Below are 21004 nucleotides of genomic sequence, written 5' to 3' on the forward strand. Positions count from 1 at the left end.
GGGCTGCTTCACTTGCAACGTCTTCAAAGATTTCCATTGAACTGCTCTTAATATTTCTTCAGTACTTTTTCCCAATGACATATCATCTAAAATTTTCCGTCGATCGACTGATTCACTAGCAAGATTGTTAATCATTAGCAAAAATAGTAAAGGACCTAAAATCATACCCTGCGGAATTCCAAAAGAAATAGGGAGTGAATCAGAAAAACACATTATGTTCTTAACAACTTGACTCCTATTAGACAGAAAAGATGCAATAATATTGATTAGAAAATGAGGCATATTAAATTCATTCAGCAATTTTTCAACTAAAAAATTATGACTAACCAGATCAAAAGCCTTTTAGAGGTTAATTAGAAGGACATTGGGCCCGGTATCTGGTTCGTCAAGTAGTTTATATACAGCATCAATGAGACTGAACAGGTAATGTGTCGTTTATAAACCTTTCATGTTTCCGAATTGTTGTTTATCAATAAGTTCAAGGATCATCTTTTTAAGACAATTTGCTGCGAAGCGCTTATACAGTTTAGAGAATATTGGTGTTAAGGTAATTGGTTGGATTCCATAAGAATCCAAACTAACATCCTTTATTCTGTATGATTGTAATATATCTTGTTTTCTATCGCTTAAGAAATGAACCACTTCTAGTTAGGGTATTAAAAATATTTGATAAAGGTTTTGGTAACTTACCAGGAAATGCTTGTACTAAATTAATTGGAATATCAAGGGGGTATATTGAAGTTTTCTTAGTTTATGTATTTTCGCCTCAACATCAACAGGTTGTACTAAAGGGATATCCTTGTCTGGTACTGGGAAACAGGGAATATTACATGAGAGAGGAGGCGGGATTGTACAATAGCGGCAAGGTGTTTATTAAGTGAATTAGCTATAGTTTCAGGGTGGACATCAAGATTAAAGTAAACATTTTTCACTGTTTTACCTCTTACTTTCTTGACTGTATTATACCACTGCTTCGGTAGTGCTTTAAAGAGTTCACTAACTTTGTTACGGTAATGCTGGGCTGAAGCTTTCCGATTCTGCTTTTTTTTTATAGATTTCCTTAGTAGGTTAGCTTTTTCAGTCTTTCCTAGGTGAAAGAGTCTTAATTGTTGTCGGATTAAACTTTTTAATGCATCATTTATATACGGCTTATCACTAGAAAATCTTTTCTTTTTGAAAATGGAAAATGGAGTAAATAATTACTGATAGGTTTTTCTTGGAAAAGTTCGGCTTTCTTATTCGATTCGTCGGCAGCGAATACATCTTGCTCTTCTATATCTGCTCTTCTGAATGCCATGTCCCAAAATTGAGCAGAATACTATCAATAATTGGTCGATACTTAAATACATTACATTTATACTTCCGAATATGATCTTGTATCGGATTTTGTGAAAGCGTAAAATTGTACCTGCCATCAAGTGGGGGGGGGGGAATATAGTCTTTGATAGGATTAATTAACAAAAACCTTTTCCACAAGATGAATTTTTAAAAGAATTGTAAAGAGCTCCATTAAGCCAAGAGTGAGAAGAATTAAGTCAAATAATCTTCCAAGCGTAAAACTACCACAAATCACTATCAATAAATAAATGAAATTCAAAAGGAACAGCAATTACACTAAGAAGCCGTGTCAAACTCAAAACGAGAAAAACTAACATGAGTAGAGCCGATAACCCGTGCCTTCTAAACACCAGAAAACAATTTTTTCTTTACTTAAAAAAAAAAAAAAAAAAAAAAAAAAAAAATGATGGTAAATTTTCATTCTAATTGACATATACTGACATTTGTTTCTTAAGGTTTTCATATTTTTTTATTTATGAAAGTTAGAAAGGGGAAACATTTCAAACGTATTTTGTTTTCAGTAAAGCACAAAATGTGCTTTGGTCTTGAGATGGGGTTGTTATCCGCTTTACTCATGTTAATTTTTGCTCGTTTTGAGTTGAACTCGGCTATTTATTATAATTAATTAAAAAAAAACTTTCCGAAAAATACGTTTTTCAAAGAAAAGTAAAGGCCATTTTAACTTAAGCTCAGCAGATACAAATACCTTTTACAATTCAAAATCAAATCAACCAGAAATTACTATTAAAGAATAAATGAAACTCAAAACGAACAGAAATTAAATAAAACAATCATAGCAAAAACATACAACAAATAATAATATAAATGAATAAATAGATCTTAAAGCGAGTAGTGCTTGGATTGAATAAGAAAATCAAGCTTAAGACGAAAAAAATATTTTCCTATTGAAGTACAAATGAAACTTAAAACGAACAGAAGTTAAATAAACAATCAATGCAAACAAACATACAATAGATATTAATGTAAATTAATAAATAAATCTTAAAACGAGTGAAACTTAAATTGAATATACAAGTCAAGCTTTGAACAAACAAAAATCACCACCAACAAGAGTTTGGGTATGACCTCCTTCTCTCACTGTAAAAGTCTAAAGCCTACTGCGTCATTCGCCCTGGGGGAACATCCCTTCCATAAGACCCATATATGCCCCCAGGGCATAACTTACAACGCCTGGCCCCGGGCGCTGGGGGGTTGTGTCGACACCGGAATTTTTGTTATATGATCTTAGCATTATCTTTAACAAAATAGCTATCTTAAGATTTTAATTGGATACATTTGGGAAAGAAAGGTTAGGGGGGGGGGGTTCTTGTTACCCTCCAATATCTTTTAAAAACGCTTTAAAAGTGAACTAAAACTTTCAATTTCCAATCAAATGAGCCCTCTCTGAAGTTTATACGAGTATTCCCTCCATTAGAACCATATTAGCCCCCAGAACACAACTTATGACCCTTGCCCCTGAAGACTGTGGGGGGAGTGTTCTGCTAAAACATATAATTTCCAGAACTTTCAACTACGTTGAACAAACTGGCTATATAAAAATTTTGATTGGATGTGTTTGGGTAAATGGTGGGCGTGGAAGGAGAGTCAGTTGCCTTAGAATCACTTTTGATCATTAAAAAGGGAACTAGCCATTTAAATTATCCAATCAAATGAGCTCTTTCTGAAGTTTCTACAACAACGCTGGCTATACAAAACCTTATATACCCCCAGGGCGTAACTTACAACCCTTACCCTGACGGCTGTGGGGGAGTTTTCATCCTCAAAGACCTAATTTCCTGAACTTAAAACTACGTTTAATAAAATGGCTATCTCAAAATTTTTATTGGACGTGTTTGGGGAAAAGGTGGGCGTGAGAGGGGGGTTAGTTGCCCTCCAACTACTTTCGACTATTAAAAAGGGCATTAACCCTTTGAATTTCCAATCGAATGAGCCCTTTTTGAAGTTTCTACGACGAAGCTTTATAAAAAAAAGCTTATATGCCCCAAGGGCATAACTTAAAACCCTTGCCCTGAGGTTTGTGGGGGAGTGTCCTCCTCAAAAACAAATTTTCTATCTGGAAATAAACTACGCTGAACAAAATGACTATCTCAAAATGTTGATTGGATGTGTTTGGGGGAATGAAGGGCGTGGGGGGGGGCTTGTTGCCCTCCAATCATTTTCGACTATTAAAAAGGGTAGTAGCCCTTAGAATTTCCAATCGAATGAGTCCTTTTTGAAGTTTCTATGACTACCCCTTCTATAAAAACCTTTTATACCCCCGGGACATAACTTAAAACCCTTGCCCTGAGGATTGCGGGGGAGTGTCCTCCTAAAAAACATATTTTCTATCTGGAAATCAACTACGCACAAGAAAATGGCTATCTCAAAATTATGATTGGATGTGTTTGGGAGAATGATGGCCGTGGAGGGGGGCTAGTTTCCCTCCAATCACTTTCTACTATTAAAAAGGGCTTTAGAACTCTCGATTTACAATCAAATGAGCCCCCTTTGAAGTTTCTACGACGACCTCTTCTATATGAAGTGCCTCTGGAAAAAAAATAAAATAAAGAATAAAACATTGGAGCCGTATGGCCTTTACTAAAGGCAGAGCTATAGTGTTGCCTCTGATATCTGTTCAATTTTGCTTTCATTTATTAATTGTTAGCGATGTATGGTATTTTCACGCTTGGAATATTATTTGACTTAATTTTTGCTGATTCTTGACTTAATGGAGCTCTTTACTTTTCTTTGAAAAACTTATCTTGTGGAAATAGTTTTTAAAATAAATGTCTGTTCGTGTTTATTGACATAGCCCTTTTCATGGACAAAATAATACTGTAGGCCTATATCTTTTCATTATTTATCTAGAAGAATCCATAATATGGGTTGCTATTTGTATGTTGGAAAAACTTTTTCAAAATTCTTAATCCTGACACAAACAGTAGAATTTTTAATTTAATTTTACAGCTTCTGAAGTGGACATGAATAATGAAACTGAACATCAGTCCCAAAAAATTATATCTATGTTCTTTCACAACCTGGATACACTTACACTCTTTTTATTTGTTTAAATTGCAATAGCAGAAGCAGTGATAGTAGTATCCCGGAAAGTTTCAACATAACACCTCCAGTCGTTCTCGATATATTTCTGAGGTGTTTTATTGGCAACAATATAAACAATGCCTTTTGATTATTTTAAAGCAACACTTAGTTTTAAAATATAATAGGCTAATTGCATAATTTTGGGTGGTTGACTTTCCTAATATCCGTAAAGGCATAGTTGCTGGACCACTCTACTATGCTGAACAAAATCGCTGTCTCAAAATTTTGACTGGATGCGCTTGGAAAATGAATGGGCTTGAGAGAAAGGCCGCTTGCCCTCCAATCTCTTTCTCATAGGCAGCGCAATAGCGCTGCCTTAGTAAAGAACGATGTTGACACAATGTATTATTTATCTATTTTTTTCTGGTTCTGGCCAGGGCACTTTGCATCGAAATAGTTGTCGTGGAAACTTCGAAAAGGGTTCATTCGATTGGAAATTGGAATGACTAGTGAAATTTTTATAGTCAAAAGTGATTAGAAGGTAGCTAAAACCCCTTCCACGCCCACCTGTTCCCCAAACACATCCAATCAAAAGTTTGAGATAGTTCTTTTGTTCAGCGTAGTTGATTTCCATATAGAACTTATTTTTTTTAGGAGGATACTCCCCCACAACCCTCATGGCAAGGGTTGTAAGTTATACCCTGGGGGCATATAAGGTTTTTATTGAAAGCTTTGTCGTAGAAACTTCAAAAAGGGCTATGTCAATTGGAAATTCAAAGGGCTAGTGCCCTTCTTAATAGTCGAAAGTGTTGGAGGGCAACCAACCCCCTCTCAAGCCCACCTTTTCCCCAAACACATCCAATCAAAATTTTGAGAAGACCATTTTGTTCAACTTAGTTGAAAGTTCTGGAAACTTGGACTTTGAGGATGACAACCCCCCCCCCCCAACTCCCCTCAGGGCAAGGGTTGTAAGTTATGTCCTTGGGGCATATAAGATTTTTATAGAAAGAGTTGTCGTAGAAACTTCAAAACAAATCTCATTTGATTGGAAATTGAAAGGGCTAGTGCTCTTTTTAATAGTCGAAAGTTATTGGAGAGCAACTAACCCTCCTCTCACGCCTAGGCATTTTCTTCAACGTAGTTGAAAGTTGTGTAAATTATGATTTTGAGGATGACAAACCTCCTAAACCCTTCAGGGCAAGGGCTGCAAGTTATGTCCTGCGGGAATATAAGGTTTTTATAGAGAGCGTTTTTGTAAAGACTTTAAAAAGGGCTCCTTCGATTGGAAATTGAAAGAACTAGTGCCCTTTTTAATAGTCGAAAGTTATTGGAGGGCAACTAACCCCCCTATCACGCTCACAATTCCCCTGAACACATCAAATAAAAAATTCGAGATAGCTATTTTGTTCAACGTAGATAAAAGTTCTGGAAATTAGGTTTTTGAGACACCCCCACCCCAGAGCCTTCAAGGCAATGGTTGTATGGTATGCCCTGGGGGCATATAAGGCTTTTTATAGAAAGTTTCGTCGTATAAACTTCAAAAAAGGCTCATTCAATTGGAAATTGAAAAGGCTAGTGCCCTTTTTGATAGGTTAGTAGAAACTGATTGGAGAGCAAATACCCACCCTCTCACACCCACCATTTCTAGAAAAACATCCAAACACGATTTTTAGATTGAAATTTTTTTTTCAATGTTGTTGAAAGTTCTGGATATTATATCTTTGAGCATGATAACCCCCCCCCCCACACACACACACCCTCAGGACAAAGGTTGTAAGTTATGCCCATGGGGCATATAAGGTTTTTATAGAGAGTATTGTCATATAAACTTCGAAATCTTCGAAATTTCAAAGGGCTAGTGCCCTTTTTAATAGTCAAAAGTGATTGGAGGAGAACTAACACCCCTTCCACGCCCACCATTTCCCCAAAAACATTCAATGATAATTGTGAAATCCGGAAATTATGTCTTTGAGGGTGACACTCCCCCCACATCCCTCAACGCGAGGGTTGTAAGTTATGCCCTGGGGGCATATAAGGTTTTATAGAAAGAGTTGTCGTAGAAACTTCAAAAAGAGCTCATTCGATTGGAAATTGAAGGCGGTAGTGCGCTATTTAATAGTCGAAAGTGATTGGAGGGCAACTAATGCCCCTTTCACGCCCACCATATCCCCAAACACATCCAATCAAAATTTTAAAATAGACATTTTGTTCAACGTAGTTGAAAGTTCTGGAAATTAGGTCTTCGTTAGCGTTGTCGTAGAAGCTCAAAAAGGACTCACTCAATTGAGAATTGAGAGGGCTAGTGCCCTAATTACTAGTCAAAAGCGATCCGAGGGAATGTACCCCCATTCCCACAATTTCCCCAAACACTTCCGATCAACATTTTGATATAGTAATTTTGTTGAACGTAGTTGAAGGGTCCGGAAATTATGTCTTTGAGGATGACAACCCTCCCCCATAGCCCTCAGGACAAGGGGCATAAGTTATGCCCTTGGGGCATATAACAATTTTATAGAAAGTTTTGTCATAGAAGCTTCAACAAGGGATTATTCGGTTGGAAATTGAGAGGACCAGTGCCTTTTTTATTTGTCGAAAATGATCAGAGGGCAAATGTCATTTGCCCTCTGATCATTTCCCCAAACACTTCTAATCAAAATTTTGATATAGCCATTTTGTTAAGCCTATCAGAAAAGTATGGAAATTATGTCTTTAAGGATAAAAAATCCCCCCAGCTCTCATGGCAAGGGCTGTAAGTTATGCCCTGGGGACATACAGTTTTTTTTTAAATGTGGTCACATAAACTTCAAAGGGGCTCATTGGATTGATAATCAGACGCTCTAGTGCTCTCTTTAAGAGTCAAAGTGATCAGAGGGGAGCTACCCTCTCCCACCTACACACACGTCATATTGTCCCGAAACGCTTCTATTAGAAATTTTGAGATAGCCAGTCTATTCAAAATAGTCTAAATATCATACAACAAGGCTTTTGAGGTTGAAAAAAAAACCCAGAGATTAGGGACAAGGGTTGTAAGTTATGCTCAGATGATATTAAAGGTTTTTATGGAAGGGATGGTTGTCTAACTTCATAAGAGGCTCAGTCTTTCTCCCTGAAAAAGCCTATGTTAATATAACACGAACATAAATTATTAATGAAAAAAACTTTTTGCACAAAATAAGTTTTTCAAAAAAAAGTAAAGAACTCCATTAAACCAAAAAGGGAACAAAAATAGAATCAAATAATCTACCAAGCATACAACTACCACAAATCAGTATAAATAAATAAATGAAACCCAAAACAAACAGGAATTAAAATAAGTCAAACTCAAAACGAGCAGAAACTAATCTGAGTAGGGTTCTAAACCCATTGCTTTCTAAAAGCTAGAATATAATTTGTACTTTACTGAAAAAATTCAAATGAATTTACTGAAAAAAATGTGCATTGAAAGTTTAATATACATATGCTGATATTTATTCCTTAAAATCTTAATTAATTTTTAATTTCCTAAAGTTATAAAAACAACATATTTAAAAGAATTTTTTTTCAGTAAAGAACATATTACATTTTTGGTTTAATGGAGTTTTTTACTTTTCTTTGAGAAACTTATTTTGTGCAAAAAGTCTTTTTGATTAATACCCTTAAAAAGGCCACCAGACACTCGCGCTGTAATTGGAGCGCAAGGGTTAGGACTTCCCACTTCATATATCTTGTAAAAACATTTTAACAAGTCAAAACAAACTGAAAATATTTTAAATGTATTTTATTTTAAGTAAAGTGCCAATTATGTTCTGGTCTTGAGAAAGTATCGGGGCTGTCACAGACATAATTTCTAGAACTTTCAACAACACTGATTAAATGGTTATCTCAAAATTTTTATTAGATGTGTTTTGGGAATTGATGGCAGTGGGGGAAGGGGCTTGATGCCCTTCAATTACTTTTGAATAATAAAAAGGGCACTAGTCCTTTCAATTTCCTTTCCTTTTCGAATGAGCTTTTTTCGAAGTTTCTACGACAACAAATGGCCATCTTAAAATTTTTATCAGATATATTTGGGGAAAATATGAAGTAAGGGGGGGGGTATCCCCCTCCGATCACTCTGAGTCTTATATAGGGCACTAGAACTTCTCATGACCGGTACAATGCGCCCTCCGAAGTTTATGCGATCACCCTTTCTATACATGCCTTATATGCCCCCAGGGCATAACTTACAACCCTTTCCCTGAGGGATGGGGGGGGGTTCCTCCTCGGAGACATAATTCCCGGTGGTTTCAATTACGTTGAACAAAATAGCAATCTCAAAATTTTTGTTGGATGTGATTGGGGAACTGGTGGGTGTGGGAGGGGCATTAGTTACCCTCCAATCACTTTTGACTATTAAAAAAGGCACTGGCCCTTTCAATTTATCAATCGAGTAAGCTGTTTTTGAAGTTTCTGCGACAACAAATGGCCATCCAAAAATTTTTTCTTTTGTTTTTTTATTCATTTTTATTAATTTCACTAAAAATTATAAAATAAACTATATGTACAAACAACCACCCGGAGAAGGCTCAAAAAGCCAGAAGATGGACGGCTGCAATCCAATAAATCTCGACCAATAACAAAAATCATTTACTAAAACCAAACAAAAAAAAGGGACAAAAACTCTCTCTCTCTCTCTCAATTAGCAATTCAATGAGCCCTCTCCAAAGTTTATACGATTGCCCTTTCTATATTTATCTTATACACCCCAAGGGCATAGCTTAAAATATTTGCCCTGAGGGTTGGGGGGGATGTCATTCTCAAAGACATAATTTCTGGACCTTTCCGTTACGTTGAACAAAATGGTTATTCCAAAATTTTGATTAGATGTGTTTAGTGAAATCGTGGGCGTGGGAGTGGGGTTTTGAACTCCAATCACCTTCGACTATTAAAAAGGGCACTGGCCCTTTGAATTTCCAATCAAATTAGCTGTTTTCGAAGTTTCTACCAAAACACTTGACCATCTAAAAATTTCTATCAGACACATTTCGAGAAAATGTGAGGTGTGTGTGGGGGGGGGGGGTATATTCACCCACCGATTACTCTAAATCTTAAAAAGGGCACTAGAAGTTATGATTACCAATCCAATGAGCCCCCTTTGAGATTCATACGATCATTCTTTCAACATATACCTTACGTGCCCCTACGGCATAACCTACAACCCCTGCCTGAAGGCAGTGGGATGGGGGGGGAGTCATCGTCGAAGACATAATTTTCACACCTTTCAATTAAATTGAACAAAATGGTTATCTGGTAATTTTGATTGGATGTCTTTGGGGAAATGGTGGGCGTGGGAGGGGATTAGTCGCCCTCCAATCAATATTGACGATTAAAAACGGCACTGGCCCTTTCAATTTCTGATCGATTGAGCTGTTTTAAAGTTTCTACGGCAAAAAAAATGGCCATTTAGGGAAAATCAGATGTAATTAGGGAAAACCCGAGGTGCGGGGGAGGGTTCCACCCTCCGATCACGCTGCATCTTTAAAAGGGAGCTATAAGTAGTTACCTTGTATACAATAGGAGTAGTACATGAAACGGTACAAGATAATAGCGTATGCAATATGAACAGTACATGAATTGCGCAAGAAAAACCCATGCCTTTGACACTGTATTTACACGTGAACATTTTGAAAAGCTGCCAAGGCTTTTGTTATTCTTGTCAATTGCACAATGAATGTACCGTTTGACGTAGACATTTCTTAGGAGCCAATCAGAGACATTAGAGGTTGTTCAATATACGATAACTTGATTCGTGGGTGGGATTTGAATAAAAGGAATGGTTTTCACTACTTTTCTTTACAGCTAAATGTGTTGACCAGTGTCGTTACTAATCAAAATGTTTGGGAGAGGGGCAAGAGATTTTACCGACTGGCTGGTAATTTTTACCGACTTTTTTCTCTCGATAATTAGCATAATGTCTGTTTCGAATACAATACGTAAAATTACTGCACGAATCAGTAAAACCGCTGAATTTACCAACCGAGATTTAGATTTTGGTACATACCATGTCACTATTTTAATGCTGTTTATTTAACCAAATAGAAAGTTGTGGCACAATCTATAAAATCACGAAAGGAGTCGTTAGTGCTGCTGCGTTTACCGATCAAGTTCGAAATTTCTGTAGATGACATGTTCTTTATTTTCGTGGTCTTTATTGAACCGAACAAAGAATTTTAACCACGATTTTACCGAATTATTTTTTTATCGAGTTACCAAAAATATTGGGGGGGGGGCGTCCCCCCTATGTGACGGCCCTGGTGTTGACCCTGAATTAAAACTTGCTACCTTGGATTGTCGCTGTTGCTAGTATTTTGTACCTCTTTGCTTTATTTATGTATTTTTTTTACACTGACAAACTAATGCCAGCTCGAAGCTATTGTAGTCAATCAAAACCCGGTCTTCAAAGAAGGGAAAAACAGGGCAACACACTAGGTCGGTCCCACTAGAAAGAGGCAACAAGTCTTAAAACTACCCGAATAGGCTCTGGTCCCTGCGACAAGACAGGCTTAATTGGATATCTACCGTTGCTGCCTTATGCTCCTTTAGGCGTGGGAAGACCTCAATATTGTATATTCTATACACCTTTTATACCAGCGGTTCTCAAACTAAGGTACGCGTACCCCTTGGGGGTACGCAAAAATTTTTGAGGGGTACGCGGCCGGCTGACAAAAAAAACTACCATATAACTATAGAACTGGCAATTGTATTGATATTTTAGATATAGTTTACTTAGAACCAGTAACTGAGAAGGGGTACCTAAATTGTATTGTGGGTAAAAAGTGGTACAGTGTCTAAATAAGCTTGAGAACCACTGTTTTATGCTATAAAGTAATAAAATCAGTCATACTCGTTTTCCAATTCCATGGGAACGATTGGATCAGACAACTTAACCTTTAACGAATCCTGTGAATACTTATAAACAAACAAATTCCATGATCTGATTTTGCCATGTACTGCCCCGATTTCACCCTTAAAAAGAGAAAAAAATATCAGTGAACATAGTGAACATATCAGTTCACTGAACATATCAGTTCAGAAAAATAGTGAACATATCAGTTCAGAAAAAATATCAGTGAACAAAAATACAAAAAAAAATCAATAACAGCCATTTGTAAGAGAAAACGAACAGATGAACAGCGTATTACCTAATAATTGAGAATTTCACACGAACTCATTCGAAAAGTAAAAATAAATTAACCTTTGAAGGAATGGCGACTTCCCCCCTACGGTTAGTAAAAATAAAATGTTCAAATCCAAGGATTTCAGCTAAATTACAAAGTGCCCAACTTTAATATTGATATTCCATTAATCAGCATACTTAATAATACATCTAATAAATAAATAAATATTTAAAGCAGACATTGCTGTACGGAGCAACCTTATAGCAATAAATAATTTCTTAGACCACACTGCTTTTCCATTTACAAAAAATTAAAAAAGAAAAACGGGTTTTAATTTCTATAAAGCAGTGAATACAAAAGACTTAATTAAACAAAAATACTCCGAATATTTCGGCGCCACCTCCGGGAGCTTTTCGAAACGGAAAAAAAACAAAAAAAATTCTTACATCAACATAAAAAACATACTAAATAAACAAAAGAAAAAATATAAATAAATAGGAAAAGAAAACTCACATATTAAATAAACAATTCCATTCACTGGCGTATAAACAAAATCGAATGCTTATATTGATTGGATCACGCCTTCTCACAGAATATAAATGGAATACTATCAAAAAATGAAAATATATTTTCATTATGAAAAATTAGTATATAAAAAACTCGGAATTTTTAAAAGATAAACTTATAAGTGTAGAAATATCAGAAGAATTTAGATTGTTCAGTTTTGATATAAAATCCATGTATACGTATATTCCTTTCGATAAATCGTTTAGTATTTTATACAAAAAACTTGAGGAACGTAAAAATGAGATAGAAGAATTATCTTCGGGAATCGAACTGGAAACTATATTGAATTTAGTCAGAATAACTAGCAGGTATACTAATTACTTCACGTTTAGAGATAATTTTTACCATCAAATTAGGGGATTGGCAATGGGAGGGCCTTTAAGTCCATTGTTAGCAAATATTTATGTAGAGAATGTAGAAAATTTAGCTATAGAAACATATTTTTTAAAACCTAAATTTTGGGGCAGATATATGGATGATATTTTAGTTATTTAGAATTACGGGGTATCACATATTGAAGGTTTTTTTGAATTTTTAAATAATCTGGGAAAAGAATTAATTTTTAAAATTAAAAAGAAAACAGATAATAACTTACCGTTTTTAGATATTTTTATCCATATAAATAACAAACTAGCTTTTTCAATTTAGCGTAAACCGACTACAACTGTTACTTGTCTTTCACATCAAATTATCCGATCCAGGTAAAAAGGGGTGTGGTTATTTCTTTAGTTGATAGGGTATTAAAATTAGCATCACCAGAATACATAAGCAATGAACTAATTTTTATTAAGGATATTCTAATAGGTAATGGCTATCTGGAAAATATGATTTCTCAAATAATTGAAAAAAGGAAAAAAAGTTGACGGAACCAAAAATATTAGAAGAAGATGGGTCAAATCAAGAAACAAATTACATAACTTTGCCTTTTACCCCAATATTATCACAAAAATTAAGAAGAGAATTAAAAAAACATAATATCAATACAGCATTTAAATCAGGACAAAATATAAAATCGTTGTTAAATAAAGGGAAAGACAAGGTACCGAGAAATTTGCAAAAGGGAGTATACAAAATTCCATGCTCTTGTGGTAAATTTTATGTGGGAAGAACACAACAGATTTTAGAAAATAGGCTACAGCAACACAAGAATGCCATAGATTGCGCTCTAAAACAAAACAAAACACCAGAAACGTTTGAGTCAGCTGTTGCAGAACATCTTTATAATTTTCCTCATCACAGTATTTTATTTGATCAAATAAAAATAGTAGATACGTCTGTAGGACTTACAAAGCTTCAGGGAAATTATAGAAATAAAAAAGATAATATATGGGGGTATTAGTATCAATAGAGATGAAGGGGATTTTAGGATCAATTCGGTTTATAATAGTTTAATTAAAAAGCAGGAAAAAATTTTCAACCAGTACTATTTTTGATAATAGTTCGGATACAAATGATGACCTTTGCGGACAAAGGTCAGACTGGGTTAGATGCTGGGAAAGGTAAACGAACTGCAGTTAAGCTTGCAAGGAAACGAATCTGTTCAATTTATAATTCAAACATTGGGTGGTGAACCTGTGAGATCTATTTAGGGGTTATGGGCCAGGGGTTAGCTGACCTTTTTTGTTTTAGTTTAAGTATAAATATATTTTCATTTTTTGATAGATTTCCATTTATATTCTGTGAGAAGGCGTGTTCCAATCAATATAAGCATTCGATTTTGTTTATACGCCAGTGAATGGAATTGTTTATTTAGTATATGAGTTTTCTTTTCCTATTTATTTATATTTTTTCTTTTGTTTGTTTAGTATGTTTTTTATGTTGATGTAAGAATTTTTTTTTTGTTTTTTTTTCCGTTGAGAAAGGCTCTCGGATGTGGGGCCGAAATATTCGGAGCATTTGTGTTTAATTAAGTGTTTTGTATTCACTGCTTTATAGAAATTAAAACCCGTTTTTCTTGTTTAATTTCTTATAGTAATACTTTTATAAGAAGTACAACTCCCTTCAGGAGGTACTAGGGGTAGCTTCAAAAATTCCCATAGTAACCCAATATAATGTTACAAATTATATGGTAAAAGAAGTTCGTTTGGTTAAAAAAAAAAAAAAATCGTTAAATAATAAAATCGTTAAAAAAAAATCGTTAAAAAAAAATCGTTTGGTTAAAAAAAAAAAATGAACGTTTTCGGAAAATCCTCCTGTTTAAAGCTGGACAAGCCAAAAACTGGAGACGTTAACTAAAAAAATTTAAGACGAAGTTTTCAGATAATAAAAAAAAATCCCTTTGCCTTAAATGGGCACATATTAATTCGTCCGTCTTCAAGGGAAGGGATTAAATCTACAAAGGGAAAGGAGTTGCCTTCCTTTGAAGTAATTTATCTTTGTCTTTCTTTTTATTGTCCTCTTATGCCTGCAGTGGAAACAAGAAAGTCTAGGAAGTAAAATTCCAGTAATGATGGTTCCCTAAAAGAGGACAATTTTATCAGACATAATTTCCTGCCTGGTATCTCTAATACCGGTGTTAAATAATTATATTTAGCAGTGATACCAGAGACCACGTAGAGGCAGGGCCTGAAAGCCCCACCCTCTGAAATTAGATCACATTTCCCATAGTTTTCATATATTTAGGATATTGTTTTGCTTAAAGAGAGCATTCTACATTTAAGATTTTGCAAAAACCAAGAATAGGATTTGTTTTGGATAAACGAGTTCCTTGAACATTAAGAACATCTTATTAGAAAAATATTATATCAAATATAATTAAATAAAAAATAAAAAATAACGCATAATTAAAATACTCCAAAAAATGAAATATTTTCCCAAGGAGAGTTTGAAGGACTGGCGAGGACGTAAACTGAACATAAATAAAAAAATCTGAATAAATAAATATTATAATAAATGTAGTATATTAAATAATACTGTAACAGAGATCAAATAATAAGCATGGATACATTTTTAAAAAGCTCAGTAAAGCTAAATTATGTGCCTTATATTATATAAGTCTTTCAGTTACAACTAAAGCACTTTCTCTCAACATCAAGGTAGACCTCCTTTACCTACCCATGGAGAAAATACGCTCTAGTAAATAAGATAATTGAACAAAGATTAGCTATAGGATTCTACGTCACTTTCTAAAAACCATTGAATACAATTTCAAAACAAAAGATTGTATAAAAACGAAGAAAGAGCTGAGGCTAATTCTTTAAAGAATATTATTGAATTAAAAGAGGAATAAATTATATTCTTGGAAGAATATTTCATAATAGTATATGAATTTTTATAAGAATATAATCACAGGATGGCTGGGCCTCAACCCCCCATTGCACTTCCTGGCTGAGAGGCATTGAAACGGAAATCAGCAGCGCCGGTTTAGACCTTAAGGGTCTAGTGCCGTCATACTTACTTACTTATAAGAATATAATAAAAAACTGTTCGTGAAAATAAAATGCCTTTTTTTTTAATATGAGACCATTTCCAATTTTCTTGTTTTACCCCTTCGTTTGTATAATACGTAATTGGTCCTAACTGTTTCAAAACTTCTTGGTAAAAATTGAAATCTTTTCAATCGAAGCCCTTCGGAATGGCCAAAATATTGCGAGGAACTGAAAGAAATCTCAGTCAAAGTTTTTTTTATGCTAATGACTTTGAAGGATGAATTTAAAATTAATGAGTTTTACACATTTGGAATCAGCGCAGAAAGCATATTCTTTTGATATATATATATATATATATATATATATATATATATATATATATATATATATATATATATATATATATATATATATATATATATATATATATATATATATATATATATATTAAAAGAAGAAAACTTTTACTATTGAGTTTCGATTAGTGGGAACTAAGACAGCTGCTTATCATGAGCTCTGGCTTGAGGGGTGGACCTCGAAACAGATGGAAGGACAGCCTACAGAAGTTTCTCAAAATGGCTGGCATTGCTGCTGATGAGGCCCGCCTCATAGCAGTAGATCGGTCCACCTGGAGGAGTGAATATGCTACACTGTCTAAACCACATATCACGCGGTAGAATTTTTAAGTCAAGGTAATTAAGACTTCAAACAGAAGGGCGGGCCATATAAACTTCAGAAAAGGCTAATTCAATTCGAATAATTCAATTCTGCCTGGCCCTCTGATCCCCCTGACATCCAATCAAAACTTTTCGATAAACATTTTATTCACAAAAAGTTTAATAGATATACCTCCGGGATGATATGACCTCCTGAACCCCTTGGACCAGGCCATAAATGATACAAATTGAATATTTTACACACATTTTTCATCCGGGTTGCAGCGGTAGCTAGAAGCCTAGCAAGAGACGATCACGTCCAATGTTAAGAAATATGATAGCCCATAACTCCTAAAAACAGCGTTAGATCAAAACAAAAAGTACACCATTAGAACCGTCTTGTCCGAAACCCTTTGAGTTAGGATGGTAATAGCACCGTTTTGGTGAGGGTTTGTGTGATTTATCTTCCAGACCAGGAATCTATTGAAGTTTGGTGAGAGGTCCCTTTGTTTAAGCTACCTTCTTCTTCAACGGTCGCAGAGACTTGTCCCTGTCATCGGCCTTTCTGATGCATTCTCCCAGGGACCCACTACATCAACTGATCCACTACAATTTTTTCGAGGGCCTGTTCTAAATGACTGGCCAGGTTGGGTTCTGCCGTTCTTTGTTCCTTTACTTTCTCAGAACTGAGCCATTTTTTGGCTGTGGTAGTCATGTAGTCCCCGTATTATGTAATAAAACTCACCTAAGCGCTTGCTAGCATGTCGAAATCGTCGGACAGAAGCCTCGCTATTGACATGGAACTTCTTGAGAATTGCTGTTGTGATCTCGTCGAAGTCGCTAGCTTTGGCAGTTGGTAGGGCTGTATAAGCCTGCATAGCCTTCCTGGACAGGTTTGCTACAATCCTGGCCACCCACGCGGCTTGAGGTAAATTGCAGGCAGTCGCAGTTCTTGTAAAAGCTTCCAAGTAGGCCTCCACATCGTCACCTTTTCTCTATGGGGCCATATAGAAGGTCGTGGCTCTAGAGTCAGTGAGAGTCCGAATGCTAGTTTCTACAAGCTCTCGGTCTTGTTGCATCTCCTTCTTCAGGTGATGTACTAGAGACAGCTAGTTTTCTTCGTTCAGCTTCCGCTCTACCATTAAAGCTTCTCCTAATGCTTTCTGCTGGTTTCCCACCAAGGCTTTTGTCGACTGAGCCACTGAATACTGGAAGGCTTCTAGCAATGCCTTCAAGACAGCCTGGTCCATCTTTGACGTTGTTTCTAGATCTTCCCCTTCAGAATTACGCTTGGTTATTGACCTTCTGTGGTAAGGAACAAAGTCAGTCCTTGAAGCTCCTGCTTCCCTGGATTGTTTTTGTTCCTCCTTGTCGTCAGCCAGCGTAAAAGGTAAAATTAAAAGCGCTGTACTTATAGATGTCTAATCGCAAAGAACCCTGGATTAGAACTCGAAACCGTAAAACAAGAAAGGACCAAAAAAAAAGAACAAGAAGAGAGAGAGAAGAAAGAAAAGAAAGGTGGATTTCTGTTCAGAATAAACCCGTAAACAGAGATCAGAAAAAAAAGGATTTCTGTTCGAAAAGAAACACGTAAACAGAGATAAAAAAAATGGAATTCTGTTCGGAAGTAAAATCGTAAACAAAAATTAGAACGAAACAAAAGTGAATTTCAGTTCGAAACTGAACCCGTAAACAGAAATCAGAAATAAAAAAAAAAATATAAAAATGGACTTCTGTTCGGAAGTAAAACCCGTTAACAGAATAGATTTCCGTTCGGAAATAAACCCGTAAACAGAGATCAGAAATAGAAAAATGGACTTCTGTTCGGAAGTAAACCCGTAAACAGAAATTAAAACGAAAACAAAAGTGAATTTCTGTTCGGAATTGAACCCGTAAACAGGAATCAGAAAAGTAAATGAAGATTGGATTTTTATTCGGAAGTAAACCCGTAAACAAGAAAAGCGATTTCTGTCCGGAAGTGAACCCGAAAACAGGAATCAGAAAAGTAAAACAATAAAAAAATGGATTTCTGTTCGGATATAAACCCGTAGACAGAGATCAGAAATAGAGAAAAGGACTTCTGCTCGAAAGTAAACCCGTAAACAAAAATTAGAGCGAAAACAAAAGTGAAATTCTAGTCTGAACTGTACCCGTAAACAGAGATCAGAAAAAAAAAATGGAAACGAAAACAAGTAGGAGATTCCTATTCGGAAATAGAAACAAATGAGTGAATTTTCTGCTCGGAACTCAACCCGGAAGCAGAGATTTAAGTAGTCTTTCTTCGGAAACAGAGCCCGGAAAGAAAGATCTCACCCTGGGAACGGATCCCTCTGCTGGTCACCAGATATTATAAAGTCAGTCAAAAAGGTATTATGAACCGCTTTAATCCGTAGTCAGAATTCAACTAACTATAATATTCCTTCTTCACTCGGTGTGCACTCTTCTGTGACGTCAGCCCATGCAACAGGTCTCGTAAGCCCTTAATTGATACATTTGAGTTCAGCCCATTGGAAAGGTCACGTAAGCCATTAATTGGTACATAACATGACTCTTTACTTTTTTTGAAAACTTCTTTTTTGAAAAGCGAATCTTTAAATGAATGACCCTAAAATACGGATACCAATAATTTATTCCAGTTCCCAAACTCATATTCCAAAGCACCATTTATATATATTTAATCTAGCTATTTCGAATAGAACATACCCGTCGAAAATATAGATAGTCAAATTACTCACAGTAAAAATTATACAAGATTCAATTTACTAACTTTTACTCTATGAGAGTTTCTGTCCAAAGTCATTTCTATGACAATTTCTATTCTACGGCAGTTTTTCCTTTGACATTTTAGACGGAAATCCAAATGACAAAAAATTCTTACCAAATAATACACAGCATTTGCTAAATAAGATGAAGCCTCAACGAGATCAACAGGGGCAATGGAATCCTTTTCTTTCTGTAAAAAAACATCTAAGGTTCCCAGAGGAAAATATTCCATGACTAGAGATGGCACTAGGGAGGCAGGTAGTACAATACCATAAAAGGTGGCTATAGAATCACTTCTCCAATGTAGAGACAACCGGAGGGATTGCATAAATGGCTGTAATTCACAAAATGACTGGTTAAATCTTTGTCTTGGAAAGCCAACGCGAAGAGAAAAAATTAATAATAACAGATACGGACACTTATTACGTATCTCTGCATCTTAATATGGCTCCAGATTTTATTACCTAGCCCAATATAACATCCTACGGCTATAGAAGTCAGTTTTCAGATTTGGTACTCTGAAAATCTATCTGGTCCTTCCCCTTAGATTTTACACTTCCCCGAAAAATTTCGGATTGCCCCTTCAGGTGTTAAACCCCAAAGAATAAATTCTTTAGAGCCCATCTCTAGATTCTTGCTTTTGAGCACTAATGAACTTCTGAGCAATATTTTAAATTATAAAAAATTCTATAATGAACAATTCAAGCATACAAAATTAGAATTTTGGGTCTAAAACTACCATTTTTCCTACATTTTCCACCCTTACAAGCAACTTAGAATCACACTTGTAGGGTTCAAGTCCCCAGAAATTAGTCAATCCGATCCCACCCCCAGGATATTCATTATCTACACAAATGAACTTCTCTGAATAAATAAAAGCAATTATAAATTTTGTTTAAGGTTATTGAGGTGAAAAAAAAAGTAAAACTTTTGAGCATTTAGGGTTTGTATTAAATAATAAAGGAAATTTGAATGATCATGTGAAAGAAATGGTGGATAGAGTCAAAGCGTTTGTTCGGCAGTTTTAAGAATTTCAGCTTTAAATAAGATTAAAAATATTAAAATGCATGAGTATTTATTTCAATCAAAAACTCGCCCTACTATTCATTATGGTGTTGCGCTTTGGGGGAATGAGGTGATCCCGCAATTTGAAACGGCTCAATTACAATAATATAAAAAATTGGTTAGGGTACATGCTACAACTCATACACAGGCACTAAAGAGAGATCTAGGTTTGTTTCCGCTGCTTAAAGAAAGGTTACTACAAGTTGTAAACTTTTGGCGGAAAATTATCCAACTACCAGATAAGAGGCTTATGAAAGCCGCATATTTTGAATTATTGCAGCAAGGTAGGAAAAGATCGTGGCCGTTCCATGTTGAAGCCCTCCTTGATAAAGCCGGACTTTCATACGCTTGGAATGAAGTTCTTGGTTCAACAGGCGATCCAGAGGAAATTTATCGGAAGCTAAAACATGTTAAGGAGGATCAAGAAATCCAACTCTGGCATGAACAGATTCGAAAATCTGAAACCTTGCGCCAGTATTCTAAGATAAAAGAGTCTTTTGGCCTAGAATATTATTTTAAGCTGAATTTGCCACCGGAAAACTTGCGTCTGTGGTTCCAGGTCTAAGCGAATGGTTTGCCCTTAAAAAGTAGATTAAAAGTATTTGAAAGAAATGCTCAGGGCCCAAGATCATGTTATACTTGTTCTTTATATGGTATGGAGGAAGAAAATTTGCTCCATTTTTTGACGGTGTGCCAGGGGCTTTCCGATTTGAGATTGAAGTATTTAGGTGATGGGGAAGTGTTTTTTCGTGGGATCCTTAAATCTTCATCCCGGGAGATGATAATAGCAGTGACTGGATTTATAAAAGAGGGTTTAAAAAGATATAAATAATAGGTTTGTGGTTTTTGTTTGTAGTTAGTAGTTATACCATTTATTTAAGTGTAAACTGGCTGTTGTGTTATATAACCATTGTAATTTTACTGGCCTAGCGGCTGAATAAATTACCTATCTATTCGATAGCAAAGAAAACAATAATAAAAGCGTGGGCATGCAAAAATCGGGATTTCTTTTCTTAGATTCGTTCCAATGTAGAGACAAAGGAAGAGAGTGCATACTACTACTATTACT

General features: G+C 35.4%; 1 protein-coding gene across 2 annotated transcripts in view; it reads right to left on the reverse strand.

Annotated features, from left to right (window-relative positions):
- Nucleotides 1-7159: 7159 nt before the first annotated feature.
- The window catches only part of LOC148940847 (tyrosine-protein kinase hopscotch-like), a 39413-nt gene continuing 25568 nt past the window's right edge, over nt 7160-21004 (reverse strand). The window contains exons 5-6 of one of the 2 annotated variants that reach the window (XM_089105290.1): nt 18986-19204; nt 7160-11364 (exon numbers count right to left, since the gene is read on the reverse strand). In XM_089105290.1, the coding sequence (XP_088961416.1) occupies nt 11233-11364; nt 18986-19204 (351 nt within the window). In that variant the 3' untranslated portion in view covers nt 7160-11232. The remainder of the gene's footprint in view (nt 11365-18985; nt 19205-21004) is intronic. The other variant, XM_089105289.1, reaches the window with a different exon arrangement.

Source organism: Artemia sp. Qi Xiang Cuo, chromosome 19 (assembly GCF_049724085.1).
Source record: "Artemia sp. Qi Xiang Cuo chromosome 19, ASM4972408v1, whole genome shotgun sequence".
Classification (NCBI taxonomy): domain Eukaryota; kingdom Metazoa; phylum Arthropoda; class Branchiopoda; order Anostraca; family Artemiidae; genus Artemia; species Artemia sp. Qi Xiang Cuo.